Genomic DNA, 15,580 nt, shown 5'->3' with positions numbered 1-15,580 from the left:
AAGGGAGGAAGAACAGAAGGAGGTAAGGACATGAAAGGAAGGAAGCATGGAAGGAAGGACAGGAGGGAGGAAGAACAGAAGGAAGAAAGGAAGGAGTGAATGAAGAAAGGAAAAAAAAGGAAGGTAGGAAGGACAGATGGAAGGAAGAAATTATTATATCATTATAAATAAATTATTTTTCTTGCTTAAAAAAAAAAAAGTTTCTTTGTTTGCTTACTATGTGTTGTTTTTACTGTCTGACCTACTCGTATCCATGGTTACCGTCTGAGTTAGTATTAATGAGTTTCCCTGGAGAAGAAACAATGGGGTTTTTTTTAAATTGGATGTTCATGTCTACACAGTGAAGCACGAGACGCCAACTAAAACCTCTTGTTCTACAGTCTCACACTTATTTATTTCTTTAGGCCATTTAGTCTTGAAAGTGCAGAGCGATACATGTTTGTTTTATGAAAGAATCTTTGTTCTTACTTGACAAGAAACAGCTCCTGCTTCAGTATCTTAGTCTTGAATTTCCCCCGTGGGCAATCTTGAAAAAAAAAAGGGACTCCAATAGAAAGATTGCAGACAAGTCCAATTCAGTCTTCTGCTGCTCAGTCAGGGTCAGATTAACTCATTAACTCATTTTGGGGTAATTTTTGGGACAATCTAAAGATAATATAAGGTAAAAAAAATAATGAAGGCCTTCAATCTTGATTTATACTCATAGGAGCCTTTTATGGGATTATAGTGAATAGGGTTAGATGTAGATGTAAGGTCCATATCATGTCAGTTTATATTGAGCTTTAATGGTAGATACTGTTTTATCAAATGTATTTTTAGACAGAACAAGAAGCAAATTTTCCCCATTGTGTCATTTGTTCGAGTTTGACTGTTGTCCTGTTTGTGTTTATTCACCTTAAACAGTCTGTAACTTTTTATTTTACGCCAATCTCTCACCATCTCCCTTTTATCTCATCTCTGTACGTTTAAGAATCAGATTCCCAAAGCTCCTGGATTTGTTCTTACTTGACAAGAAACAGCTCCTGCTTCAGTATCTTAGTCTTGAATTTCCCCCGTGGGCAGTCTTGAAAAAATCCTGTTTTTTTTACCAAATATTATATTAATAGGATTTTTATATTTAATATATATCCATATTAACAGTTTGGATCTCAAAATGGGGGCCCAATAGACGAATTGCAGACAAGTCCAATTGATTCTTGCCCAGTCAGGCTCAGATTAGCTCACTATGATCCCAAAACCAGTGGTGTGCACAAGGGGAGGGGGGGTAGGGGGGTGGTTGCCCCCCTTCGTGGCCCAATTGTTGAAAAACGAGTGCTAAGGTGCCCTCTTGGGAGCCAAAACGCGTGCTCATGTTTGCCACCCCAGATAGCAAAATTCTTTTGGCCCATATCTGGCCCACACCTGACATGTTCATCCGGCCCACATACAGCATGGAATGATGGCACTTGGGCGGTCCGCTCATGTTTGCCAAAAGTGGGCCATAACCAGGCCATCACAATGCCAGATGTCAACCAAAAACACACCAAATAAACCAGTTCGGCCAAGACTGGCCCAAATATGTTTCAACAAAGGTGGGCCAAGTATGTTTCCTTATATGTGGGCCTCTTTAGGCTCACATCCGGATTAGTCATTGCCATACTTGCCATATTTCGGCCAAAGATGGGCCATATTTGTTTTGTGATATTTGGCCCAAATGTAGCATTTACTACATGGGCCAGTTTAGGTTCACGTCTGTTTTGTCCGGGCCAGAAGAATGCCTACAGTGCCGGATCATTGCCTCAAGTGGCCCACATTCGCATGCTATCTGGGACCCCTGTGTTAAACGGTTTCATGTAGTATAGCGGTGAAACCCGATACTGTAGTGCTTATAATATAAATTCACTCCAAGCAGCAAGTTCATTGTCTTCTATTGGATATTGATAAAAATTGAATTACATATAACAATAATTGATAATAAATTATAATGTGTTACTGTTCTGGGAAAACTAAAGCAGGTTTTAATGGTTCCCATAATCTTTAAATCCAGAGCAGTACAGCATGATTTCCATTAAGAAGCATCAGTTAACGTGCAGGTTGGTAGCCTGGAGGGAGCGTTAAGTTGTATCTGTGTTTCCATTAAGAATATGCATGCTGTTATAGCTCCGGGGGAAGATGCCGTTTTCATAATTAGCTGCTCAGCAATTCAGCGTTCACTCCAAAAACAAACTCATGTAATTACCTGGAACCAGTCTTCTTCTCAGGGCTGTCTGTGTGTGTGTGTGTGTGTGTGTGTGTGTGTGTGTGTGTGTGTGTGTGTTCTTGTACTGCTATCTTTGTGAGGACTATAAGTCAGAGGTGTCAAACTCATTTTCATTCAAGAGCCACATACAAACCAATTTGATCTCATGTGGGCCGGATCATTAAAAAGATGGAGGGAGGGAAGGAAGGAAAGACAGGAGGAAGGAGGGAAGAAAGGTAGGAAAGAGAGATAGTGAAGGACAGACAGACAGAAGGAAGGAAGGGCAGATGGAAGGAAGGACAGAAGGAAGAAAGGAAGGAGGGAACGAAGAAAGGAAAAAAGGGAGTAAGGAGGGAGGGAGGGAGGGAGGAAGGAAGGAAGGAAAAGTAAGGAGGGAGGGAGGGAGAAAAGAAGGGAGGAACGAAAGGAGTGAAGAGGGAGAGAGGAAGGAAATAATGAAGAAAGGAAGGAAAGGAGTAAGGGAGGACAAAGGAAAAGGAAGGAAAGGAGTAAGGAGGGATGGAGGAAGGAAGTAATGAGAGAAGGAAGGAAGGAGGGAAGGAAGGAAGGAAAGGAGTAAGGGGGGGCAAAGGAAAAGGGAGGAAGGAAAGGAGTAAGGAGGGAGAGAGGAAGGAAGTAATGAGAGAAGGAAGGAATGAAGGAAAGGAGTAAGGAGGGAGGGAGGAAGGAAAGACAGGAGGAAGGAAAGGAGTAAGGAGGGAGAGAGGAAGGAAGTAATGAGAGAAGGAAGGAATGAAGGAAAGGAGTAAGGAGGGAGGGAGGAAGGAAAGACAGGAGGAAGGAAAGGAGTAAGGAGGGAGAGAGGAAGGAAGTAATGAGAGAAGGAAGGAATGAAGGAAAGGAGTAAGGAGGGAGGGAGGAAGGAAAGAAAGGAGGAAGGAAAGGAGTAAGGAGGGAGAGAGGAAGGAAGTAATGAGAGAAGGAAGGAATGAAGGAAAGGAGTAAGGAGGGAGAGAGGAAGGAAAGAAAGGAGGAAGGAAAGGAGTAAAGAGGGAGAGAGGAAGGAAGTAATGAGAGAAGGAAGGAATGAAGGAAAGGAGTAAGGAGGGAGGGAGGAAGGAAAGGAGTAAAGAGGGAGAGAGGAAGGAAGTAATGAAGGACAGATGGAAGGAAGGAAAAGACCACTGGATGACAAGTGGGCCGGATCGCACCCTTCGACCGGCCATATCTGGCCCGCGGGCCGCATGTTTGACTCCCCTGCTATAAGTAGTTGTGAGGACATTTTCTCCTTAAACAGACAACATGCACCAGGAGATACAGACTCTTTAACCTTCCTGTTGTCCTCCCGGGTCCTTCCTCTGTCCTTCCTTCCTTCCTTCCTCTGTCCTTCCTTCCTTCATCTGTCCTTCCTTCCTTCCTTCCTTCTTCAGATCTAAGTTCAGCTGTTAGGGTAAATGTTACCTCCTTCTGTCCTTTCTTCCTTCCTTCATCTGTCCTTCCTTTCTTCCTTCCTTCATCTGTCCTTCCTTTCTTTCTTCCTTCCCTTCCTCCCTCCTTTCCTTCCTTCTTCCCTCCTTTCCTTCCTTCTTCCTCCCTCCTCCCTTTTCTCTCTCCTTCCTTCATTCCTCCCTTCCTTCCCTTCCTCCCTCCTTTCCTTCCTTCTTCCCTCCTTTCCTTCCTTCTTCCCTCCTTTCCTTCCTACCTTCCTTCCTTCCTTCCTTCCTTACTTCTTTCCTTCCTTCCTTCCTTACTTCTTTCCTTCCTTCCTTCCTTACTTTAGGTGCAAATGACATAACTAGTAAGGGCTGTTTAAAGGTTAAGACATGGTGTAAGGTTTTAGGTTTAGATTAAAATTAGGGTGTGTTATGTCAGTGAATGTCCTCATAAGAATAGCAATGTCTCTACAAGTACAAATCCTTGTGTGTGTGTGTGTGTGTGTGTGTGTGTGTGTGTGTGTGTGTGTGTGTGTGTGTGTGTGTGTGTGTGTGTGTGTGTGTGTGTAAATAGGTGTGTCATCGAGGCCAGTGCTGCAAATTGTTTCTTGTTCCTTCTCCGTAACGACATCCTCTCAGATAATTGCCTCCTTCCTATTTACTGCACACACACACACACACACACACACACACACACACACACACACACACACACACACACACACACACACACACACACACACACACACACACACAGAGGCACACACACTTTATCTATCTCATCATACAAACTCTCCCTGCTGTGCCACTATCTTCTATCTTCTATCTTCTATCTTCTTCAGCTCTGGAGCCATCTAGTGGCCATTTATTGTAAGTGCATCTATTTTCACAAATATAAAAAAAACACATGAAACTATCACATTTAATCCAGTTTTAATCTTTTTTTCTCTCTCTCTTTTTTAATCTCTTATCCAATCATGAACGAAGGATTTGCATTGAGGTGAGAATCTGAAAAAAGAAAGTAGGATATCGTGGTAGATGAATATATCTTTATCAGTGTTAGATCATATTCTGAAATGAAATTGTTTGAGGTTGCTTGTTAAGCTCATCTTCTACAACATGTGACCCAAAACTGAGAAGTACCATTAATGGAAAAGGGAGGGGGGTTGGTGTCAAACATGCGGCCTGTGGGCCAGAACCGGCCCGCCAAGAGGTCCAATCCGGCCCAGTTTCCTTCTTCCTCTTTTCCTTCCTTCCTTCCGTCTGTTCTTCCTTCCTTCTTTCCTTCCTTCCTTCCTTCCCATCCCATCTTCTTTTCCTTCCTTCCTTCTTGTCTTCTCTTCCTTCCATCTTTCCTTCCATCTTTCCTTCCTTCCTTCCTTCCTTCCTTCCTTCCTTCCTTCCTTCCTTCCTGTCTTCTCTTCTTTCCATCTTTCCTTCCTTCCTTCTTTCCTTCCTTCTTGTCTTCGCTTCCTTCCATCTTTCCTTCCATCTTTCCTTCCTTCCTTCCTTCATTCTTTTCCTTCTCCTCCTTCTTTTCTTTCCTTCCTTCTTGTCTTCTCTTCCTTTCATCTTTCCTTCCTTCCTTCCTTCCTTCCTGTCTTCTCTTCCTTCCATCTTTCCTTCCTTCCTTCCTTCCTTCCTTCCTTCCTTCCTGTCTTCTCTTCCTTCCATCTTTCCTTCCATCTTTCCTTCCTTACTTCCTTGCTTGTTAAGCTCATCATCCACAACATGTGACCCAAAACTGAGAAGTACTATTATTGCTACAGTATGCATTGCACGCTGTACTGTAGTTTTTAATACAGAATTTTAAAATATAAATACCCGCTTTATGTATAATTTATAAAAAAATTCGAATAACACCTCAAGGTTCAGGACCAAGGAGGAATATATTTGCATCATCTTTCTAACAAATCCAAGTATTCAAAAAGGATTCATGAGCAGGAAAAAAAGAAAAAGAGGGACTTCCAGGACACGAGAAAGAGCTTTTTGAGATTTGAGTAAAACTTCCGACCCTCCTGTTGTCCTCAGGTCAAGGAAGGAAGGAAGGAAGGAAGGAAGGAAAAGGAAGGAAGGAAAGGAGTAAGGAGGGAGAGAGGAAGGAAGTAATGAGAGAAGGAAGGAAGGAGGGAAGGAAGGAAGGAAAAGAGTAAGGAGGGAGGGAGGAAAGAAGTAATGAGAGAAGGAAGGAAGGAAGGAAAAGAGTAAGGAGGGAGGGAGATAGGAAAGAAGGGAGAAAGGAAAGAAGGAAAGGAGTAAGGAGGGAGAGAGGAAGGAAGGAATGAGAGAAGGAAGAAAGGAGGGAAGGAAGGAAGGAAAAGAGGGAAGGATGAAAGGAAAGGAGGGAGGAAGGAAGGAAGGAAAATAGTAAGGGGGAGAGAGGGAGATAGGAAAGAAGGGAGGAAGGAAGGAAAGGAGTAAAGAGGGAGCGATCTGTCCTTTCTTCGTTCACTCCTTCCATCTGTCTTTCCTCCCTTTCTTCCATCTGTCCTTCCTACCTTCCTTTTTTCCTTTCTTCATTCGCTCCTTCCTTTCTTCCTTCCATCTGTCCTTACTCCCTTTCTTCCTTCTGTCCTTCCTTCCGTCTGTCTGTCTTTCCTACCTTTCTTCCCTCCTTCCTTTTGCCTGTCTTTCCTTCCTTCCCTTCTTATTTCCTTCCTTTCTTCCTTCTCTCCTTATTCCCTTCCATCTTTTTAATGATCCGGACCACATCAAGAGATCAAATTGGGCTCTATGAGGCCCTTGAATGAAAATGAGTTTGACACCTCTGGTCTAAATCGACTTTTAACACAGTTGAATTTAAAATGATTTGACTTAATCCTGATATGATGTTCGATGAGCTCAGATATCTGCTGTTTTACATCCTGCAGTGATGTCACATGTGACACTGTGACATCACTGCTGCTGCTAGGCAACAAATTAAACCACATGATGGCAGCAGAAAGAAGATTATCAGCTGCTGTAAAGTTGCTCTTTAACCCTCCTGTTGTCCTCGAGTCAAGGAAGGAAGGGAGAAAGAAAGAAGGGAAGGGAAGGGAGGAAAGGAAAGAAGGAAGGAAAGGAGGGAGGTAGGCAGGGAGGAAGGAAGGAAGGGAAGGGAGGAAGGAAGTAAGGGAGGATGGAGGGAGGGAGGAAAGAAGGAGGGAAGGAAGGAACGGAGGAAAGGAAAGAAGGGAGGAAGGAAAGGAAAGGAGGGAGGAAGGGAGGAGGGAGGAAGGAAGGAAGGGAGGAGGAAAGGAAAGGAAAGAAGGAAGGGAGGAAAGAAGGAGGGCGGGAGGAAAGAAGGAAGGAACGGAGGAAAGGAAAGAAAGAAGGGAGGAAGGAAAGAAGGACAGAGGAAAGAAGGAAGGGAGGGAGGGGGAAAGAAAGAGAAGGAAGGAGGGAAGGAAAGAAGGACAGAGGAAAGAAGGAAGGGAGGGAGGAGGAAAGAAAGAGAGAAAGAGGGAGGGAGGAAAGAAAGGAGGGAAGGAAAGAAGGAAGAAGGGAGGGAGGAAGGACAGAAGGAAGGGAGGAAAGGGATGAAGGAAAGAAGGACAGAGGAAAGAAGGAAGGGAGGGAGGAGGAAAGAAAGAGAGAAGGAGGGAGGGAGGAAAGAAAGGAAGGAAGGACAGAAGGAAGGGAGGAAAGAAAGAAGGACAGAGGAAAGAAGGAAAGAGAGGAAGGAAAAAAAGAGAGAAAGAGGGAGGAAGGAAGGAAGGAAAGAAAGAAAGAAAGAAGGAACAGTCAAAACAGACGGGGTCAATTTGACCCGGGAGGACGACAGGAAGGTTAAATATGAGATCAACCAACAGCAAGTTGTGGGTAAAACAAACAAACAGCTGAGGTATAATAATATAATAAAAATATTTCTAACAAAGCAGCTTCTGATTAAACTCTTGATGGGAATGTCCTATGTCTATTTTTCTAGATGGATTTTGAACATTAAATATAAAAGTAAATGGAAACAAGCACATATATATATATTGGTATCTAATACAGATAATGTAATGACAACACATTTAAATCTGCTTATATAATGATATCGGTAAAGGTCATGAACTGTGAGCACTGTAAAGGTGGTTAATGTGTGTGTGTGTGTGTGTGTGTGTGTGTGTGTGTGTGTGTGTGTGTGTGTGTGTGTAAGCTGGTGTTATAGAGTGGTTCGTATAAAACAGCTTTATAATAAAATGCCACAGTTTAATTACATCTCCCTCTCTTATACTCTCTTTCTTTGTTTCACACACACACACACACACACACACACACATATACACACACACACACACACACACACACACACACACACACACATGTTGATAGCTCATCAGGGCCAAACTACCAAGCTCCACTCTTCCTGTTTCTGACAGCGAAGAGCACGCCATGTTATCTATGACATACACACACACACACACACACACACACACACACACACACACACACACACACACACACACACACACACACACACACAGAGAGAGAGAGAGAGAGTGAGAGGTGTCCGTGGCTAGCACAGGAAGAGAGCTGACAACAATCTGCAATCAACTCAAAGTGGTCGAGAGACAGAAAGAGAAACACTTCTGCTGCTGCTGCTTTTCTAATTAAATACATTTTCTCTCAGTTAAAGTATTGAGGAAATAAAGATGGAGGTTGGGTAGTAGGGGGGAGGGGGGGTTGATGAGACAAAAAAAGAGGGAATATCATGTGGCAGAAGAGATGGAAAGCAAGGGAGAGGGAAAGGAAGAAAGAAAATAGAAATAGGAGATTAAATTGCACTGGGAGGGCGAGAAAAAAAAAGAGAGGAAGTGGAACCAAACAGAAAAAGGGAGGAGGGACGAGGCACTGAAGTCATGTGGGGAGGACTGAGGGAGGGAGGGAGGGAGGGAGGGAGGGAGGGGGGGAGGAGTAACGTCAAGTGCAGCGAGGAGGAGAGAAGAGAGAAACCAGTAGCAGCATTAGAAAGGCAAAAAAGAAGAAGCAGCAGCACTTAGTTAGTTGGTACAGAAAGTAAGAGAAGGAGAGTGAGAGAGAAGGAAGGGAAAACTGAAGATTTAAACTTTCTTTTTAAACATCCTGATTACTTCTTTGGAGTACCTGTGGGGGCGACGAAGGGTCACACACACACACACATACACACACACACACACACACACACACACTCCTGACTCATGCTTCTGCTGGATGGACCTATGCCGATCACATCCACACCTCCAGCTGTGCACAAAGGAGATCGACCTGTGCGAAAAGAGATGCATTTCTACTATATGGTGAGTAAACTCATGGGCCTGCATGTGTATATATGCGTGTATGAGTGTGTGTGTGTGTGTGTGTGTGTGTGTGTGTGTGTGTGTTTGCAAGTGCATGTGTGTCTCTTGCTGCCATGCAACCTCTTCAATGTCATTTTCTCTTCATTTGCTGACATGCTGTGAATTGATCTGACTGAATAATGCCTTCTTTTAAAGTTTATTTAGTCCTACTTTTGGTTGAAATGTATTAATTTGACTTTATTTAATCCACTTTAGTCATTGAACTGTGTAAGTTTAATGTGGCATTGCATAGAAGAACTGAAGAGATTGCAGCACAGGGTGATCCTAATAAGTTAAAGGTCTCTGATTCAGCATATTTATCCGTCACATGGACTCTGTAGTTCTTTTATTATCCATGTTTTTATTGCACTTATGTCATTAACCGCAGTTGGACTTTAAAGCAAAAGCTCCCACTCGACTCTCATTTTATCATTTCGTCATCATTATCATCCACCAACTATCCTAAATTACCGCTCTGAATATTCCTCCTTTACTTTTGTTGTTACACCCAAAAAGACATCATTCCAGTAAATTAAAAAAAGTCAAATGACTTGTTGGCCTGCAAATATTGTTATGCCCCCCCCCCCCCCCCCCCCCCTTTGAATTTGGGATCAAGGCTCCACCTCTGTTAGTTTCATCAGATGGCAGAAATCCCAGAAATCCGAAAATCTAATCAGTTGTTCCTTGGCTCGGCGCCTATCTGTCCACCAAAACTCGTTGAAATACGTTTTTAGAAGCTCATATACAAAACACACAGGAAAGGAAAAAAAAAAAAAAGACTTCGCCTCAGGCAGAGGTGGAAAAACTAACTGTGTTCTCTTTTGTTCCCTAAATATCCGACTGCAGACGTGAATAACTCTAGGACTAACTCTAAGGACTATAAGTATAAAAAGAAAAAGAGAAGTTTAGTTGTTGTTGTTGCATGGAAACCTGGAGTAAATTTCCTGATGCTGTAATTCTTCCCTTTCTTTCTTCTTCTGCGTTGCGCTGTAATGCCTCCAAATATATGAAGGTAATCTGAAACTAAGAAATACAATCAGAATCACTTGAGGGAGTCTGCTTCTGGTTAATCTGATGACATCTTTTTTTAATGGAAAACATCTTTAACATTAAGCTAACTGGTGGTACTGAGAAATCTCGACTCTGAGCTTCTCCGGTCGAGGCTGCAAGAGATGGACGATCTTACTCATGCAGAAATACAGTTTATGTAATGTGGTTTTGAATGAGCTTTGATGATTATGATCATTTATTTCCTTTTGGTGTGTTCTCCTTATTTGGAGTCTTATTAAATCTGCAACCAAGCAATACAACTCAGTTTTAATTTGATAAATGCCTGATGCTGATACTCGGCTTTACCTTCAGCCTGCAGCCAGTTAAGCCTCACTGTAATACGAGCTGACTTAGTGCAGATTAACATTATTAATAGCATAACAGCGTGGTTTTTTTTTTGTATATATACATATGAAGGAAACTCAAAACCAGCAACGGAGACTCGGAATCAAAGTGAATTTAAAGCTGCATTAATCACTTTTCTACATTATCAGCTGATTAAATGATTAATTGTGACGTGACTCTTACTGTAAGTGATCTCCCAGCTGCAGTTCCTCTTATATTAACGGGAGTTTTTAGCATCTTTCAGCTTTTTGTTTCAGTTTTTATAGAAAGCTACTTCGACAACCCCCCAAAAACCTCTGATAAACCCACCGTCCACCACCTGCCCTGCACCAAACAACAGGTACACAGAGTCAGAAACTAGCTGGTAGACATAATGAAGCATTTAGCAATAAAATGGCCAAATGTTTTTCTCAGCAATCGGTGGAGACCAAAAGCAGAGTTGAAAGGAGAGTGAATATTAGGTACAATCAACAGTTGGCCAGTAATGCAACTTCAAATGACTCCTAATGTCTGCTGGATGTATAATAAGGCAACTGTGTCAATGTTGTGTTTACAGATTGTCCCAAAGTGACCAAAAATGAATTAAAAAGTACAATCCATTTACTTTGCAACAAAGTGGACAAATATTTTTCTCAGCAATTGGTGGAGACCAAAAACAGAGTTGAAAGGAGAGTGAATATTCTCTAATTGTTAGCCGTTAGCCTGAAATGCTAATTCAAATGTCTTCAGGTTGTTGTGCTTCCCCAGAGTGTCCAAAACTTAAATTTAAAGCCTGGAAATAGACGAGAATGGGCTGTATGGAAAATACATTATTTATTGTGTATAAATGCCAACAGTCATTGGTGACAAGTCAAATTTATGGGTTATGGTTGTTAACTTGTGCAAAAAAGTGTTGAAAGCTGACAGAGATGTGTGAAGCATTTGAGTCTGCAGGAATATTGGTGGTTCCTGGTTCCTCTAGTCCACATGTCGATGTGTCCTTGGGCAAGACACCCCAGATTGCTCTAGATGTCAACGGTGGTACAAATGTGTGTGAATGCTGGTTTTCATCTGATTAGCAGGTTGGCATCTTGCATTGTGGCCCCTGTCATGTGTTTGAGTGGTCAAAAAGACTAGAAAAGTACTATATAAGTCCATTTACTTGGCAACAAAGTGGACAAATATTTTTCTCAGCAATTGGTGGAGACCAAAAACAGAGTTGAAAGGAGAGTGAATATTCTCTAATTGTTAGCAGTTAGCCTGAAATGCTAATTCAAATGTCTGCTGGATGCTGGATGTGAAAAAACAGGTTGTTGTGCTTCCTCAGAGTGTCCAAAAATAAATTAAAACTTTTTTTAAAAGCATGGAAATAGCCACGAAGAGGCTAATAAAGGTACAGAATGTGCCTTTGTATGGAAAATACATTATTTATTGTGTATAAATGCCAACAGTCATTGGTGACAAGTCAGATTTATGGGTCATGGTTGTTAACTTGTGCAAAAAAAGTGTTGAAAGCTGACAGAGATGTGTGAAGCATTTGAGTCTGCATGAGGATCGGTGGTTCCTGGTTCCTCTAGTCCATATGTTGATGTGTCCTTGGGCAAGATACTTAACCCCAGATTGCTCCAGAATGTGTATGAATGCTGGTTTTCATCTGATTAGCAGGTTGGCATCTTGCATTGTAGCCCCTGCCATGTGTTTGAGTGGTCAAAAAGACTAGAAAAGCACTATATAAGTCCATTTACTTGGCAACAAAGTGGACAAATATTTTTCTCAGCAATTGGTGGAGACCAAAAACAGAGTTGAAAGGAGAGTGAATATTCTCTAATTGTTAGCAGTTAGCCATAAATGCTAATTCAAATGTCTGCTGGATGTGAAAAAACAGGCTGTTGTGCTTCCAAAAATAAATTAAAACTTGAATTAAAAGCATGGAAATAGCCACGAAGAAGCTAATAAAGGTACAGAATGTGCCTTTGTATGGAAAATACATTATTTATTGTGTATAAATGCCAACAGTCATTGGTGACAAGTCAAATTTATGGGTTATGGTTGTTAACTTGTGCAAAAAAGTGTTGAAAGCTGACAGAGATGTGTGAAGCATTTGAGTCTGGAGCAGTGGAAGTGCAGCTTTATAGCGATATACAGTCACTCAGCACTTTATTAGGAACATCTGTGCAACCTAATGTAATCCAATACAACAACTCAACTGTTACGGAGGTTATACATTTTCAGTTTTTTGGTTGACACTGTCAGAAAAAAAGGTGATAATTCTACTTTATGTTTAGTATTGTGTCACGGACTCATGGTTTTTTTGGATTTTGGATTCGGTTTCTTCTGTTGTCCGGGTCCTTTTTAGTCCTTCAGTTTTGCTTGTTTATATTTGGATTGTTGTTTTGAGCGACTGCCTCGTATGATTGGTTAGCTGTTGTGCACTGTGGTTTATTTTCATGTGTTTTCTTGGACGGGGTTTTGTAACATATGCTGGCTTTTATTAAGAGAGTTTTCTAGGTTTTTTGGTTTTCACTTTGCTTTCTTTTTCCCTTCTGAGTTCTGAGTTCTTGCACTCGCCCCAAGCCCATTTTTTCTTCCCCCTCCACACCTGCCTTGCATCATATTCATTAGCCCTGCCCTGCCCTGCCCTGCCTTGCCCTGCCCTGCCCTACCCTGCCCTGCCCTACCCTGCCCTGCCCTGCCCTACCCTCAGTGTTTTTCCCCAACCTGACCTTCACACCTGTCTCTTATCTATCCCGACAGCCCAGCCCTGCTCCTAATGTCTTCCCAGCCAATAAACTTGGAGCCTTACCTTTCATCCTTCTGTCCTTTCTTCCATCTGTCCTTCCTTCCTACCCTCCTTTTTCCTTTCTTCCTTCCACCCTTTCTTCCTTCTGTCCTTCCTCTCCTCCTTCCTTCCTTCCTTCTGTCTGTCTGTCCTTCCTACCTTTCTTCCCTCCTTCCTTCCTTTTGTCTGTCTTTCTTTCCTTTCCTTCCTTCCTTCCTTCCATCCTTCCTTCCTCCTTTCTTCCTTCTTTCCTTCCTTCCTTCCTTCCTCCATTCCTTCTTCCTCCCTTCCATCCTTCCTTCCTCCTTTCTTCCTTCCTTCCTCCCTTCCTTCTTCCTCCCTTCCATCCTTCCTTCCTCCTTCCTTCTTCCTCCCTTCCATCCTTCCTTCCTCCTTTCTTCCTTCCTCCTTTCCTTCCTTCCTTCCTCCTTTCCTTCCTTCCTCTCTTCCTTCTTTCCTTTCCTCCCTTCCATCCATACCTCCTTTCCTTCCATCTTCCTCCCTTCCTTCTTCCTCCTTTCCATCCTTCCTTCCTCATTTCCTTCCTTCCTCCCTTCCATCCTCCTTTCCTTCCTTCCTTAATCATTTCCTTCCTTCCTTCCTTCCTCCCTTCCTTCTTCCTCCCTCCCTTCCTTCCCTCCCTTCAGCCCTAATGTCTTCCCAGGCATTAAACTTGGAGCCTTACCTTGTATCTAGTCAAGTCACCTGCTCCCCATTAATTCCCTTATTAGTTCTGTCTGTATTAAAGTCTCGGTTGGCAGCTCAGTGTCGTTGGATCCTCTGTTCGGTCTGGTTCAGTCATGCCTTGAAGTCAATTCTGGGAAACTCAGTGAGGCTTTTGGAGGGTTTTTGTTTGGTTTTTTTTGGCCGACAAATCCAATCATTACGAACTTTATCTTCAGCACAGCTTCTAGATCAGAGGTGTCAAACTCATCTTCATTCAAGGGCCACATACAGACCAATTTGATCTCATGTGGGCCGGATCATTAAAAAGATGGAAGGAAAGAAGGAAGGAAGAAAGGAAGGAAATAAGGAAATAAGAAGGGAAGACAGTCAAAAGGAAGGAGGGAAGAAAGAGAGATAATGAAGGACGGACAGACAGAAGGAAGGACAGAAGGAACAAAAGGGAGGAAGGACAGAAGGAAGAAAGGAAGGAAGGACAGATGGAAGGAAGGAACGAAGAAAGGAAAAAAGAAAGTAGGAAGAAAAAGAGCACTGGATGGCAAGTGGGCCGGATTGCATCCCTTGGCGGGCCGTATCTGGCCCGCGGGCCGCATGTTTGACACCCCTGCCCTAGGGGAAATTTAGGGTCCAAGCAGCTTAATACAGGTAGAGCCATCTACCTCTCTTCCTTCCTTCCTTCCTTCCTTCTTCCCTTCCTTCTGTCTGTCTGTCCTTCCTACCTTTCTTCCCTCCTTCCTTCCTTTTGTCTGTCTTTCTTTCCTTCCCTTCTTATTTCCTTCCTTCCTTCCTTCCCTCCATCTTTTTAATGATCCGGCCCACATGAGATCAAATAGGTCTGTATGTGGCCTTGAATGAAAATGAGTTTGACACCCCTGATTTAGTCCAGGCTGCGTTTGGGTCCACCTGCAACCACTATTTATGATCTGTTGAGGCCATATTGGGAGCAATGGTGTACCGGACTGTTCCTAATATTTTGCTCCTCTAATGGATGTTAATGGATAAAACATAAGGTACACCATTCAATATAAAGCCCACCACTACACCGCCATCACTATAACCTTAATACGACACATAAAAGTAGAATTATCACCCGTCTGATAAATGTCAACAAAACCTGAAGATAAATAGCCTTCGTAAAAGTCGGATTTATAGCCGAGCCGTTGAATTGGATCGCATTCGATTGCACAGATGTTCCTAATAAAGCGGCCAGTTGAGTGTACGACACATTTTATGAGGTGATTATTATTTTGTAAAGGATTGGTGACTCCCTTTTTTACGCTGCAGAGTCTACAGCTCGTGTGATTAAGTGGGTGCTTATACAGAGAAATAGAGCATCAAGTACAGCTCGAATGTATTCATCAGTATCTATGTGATCTATGTTATATAAGACTTATTTAAACCTTAACTGGGATATTTTTTTACTCCTTACAAATCTGTCTCATACTGTTTGAAAGCCAGATGTACAGGAAGTTATGCATCTGGAACCACCAAGAAGGGCTCGGTGTTGATATCATAAGGGCATCCGAAAGGACTCTCTACTGTAAAAGCACTATTGACACAGCTTTTTTTTTATTGTGTCATTTAATTGAGACCTTAAAGTTGCTTCCCTTATTGGGATTTCGGTCTTGAACTTGAGAATTGCTCCAATATGTCCTGATACTCATCTTGGACTTGTGAGACTTGACGAAAAGGTGCAGAAAGACAGACTTTGCATTGCTTTCCTCTTTAGATTTTTAATTTTTAGGCCTTTTCATTGAAAGTACTTGGTTTAACATGCAAAAGAAACACCATTTATTGTGTTATTTAATTGAGACCTTGAAGATTTGCATCCCTTGTAGGAGCTTGGGTC

The 15,580-nt window shown here is 42.4% G+C and overlaps 1 protein-coding gene across 1 annotated transcript in view; it reads left to right on the top strand.

Annotated features, from left to right (window-relative positions):
* The first annotated feature begins 8,748 nt into the window (after positions 1-8,748).
* Positions 8,749-15,580, top strand: part of arhgap36 (Rho GTPase activating protein 36) — a 138,945-nt gene continuing 132,113 nt past the window's right edge. Inside the window, 1 exon segment of the mRNA XM_053343782.1 lies at positions 8,749-8,855. Coding sequence (XP_053199757.1) covers positions 8,757-8,855 — 99 coding nt within the window. The 5' untranslated portion in view covers positions 8,749-8,756.

Source organism: Scomber japonicus, chromosome 22, assembly GCF_027409825.1.
Source record: "Scomber japonicus isolate fScoJap1 chromosome 22, fScoJap1.pri, whole genome shotgun sequence".
NCBI lineage: Eukaryota > Metazoa > Chordata > Actinopteri > Scombriformes > Scombridae > Scomber > Scomber japonicus.
The sequence above is the reverse complement of the archived record's forward strand: the minus strand, read 5'-3'. Positions and strand labels throughout refer to the sequence as shown.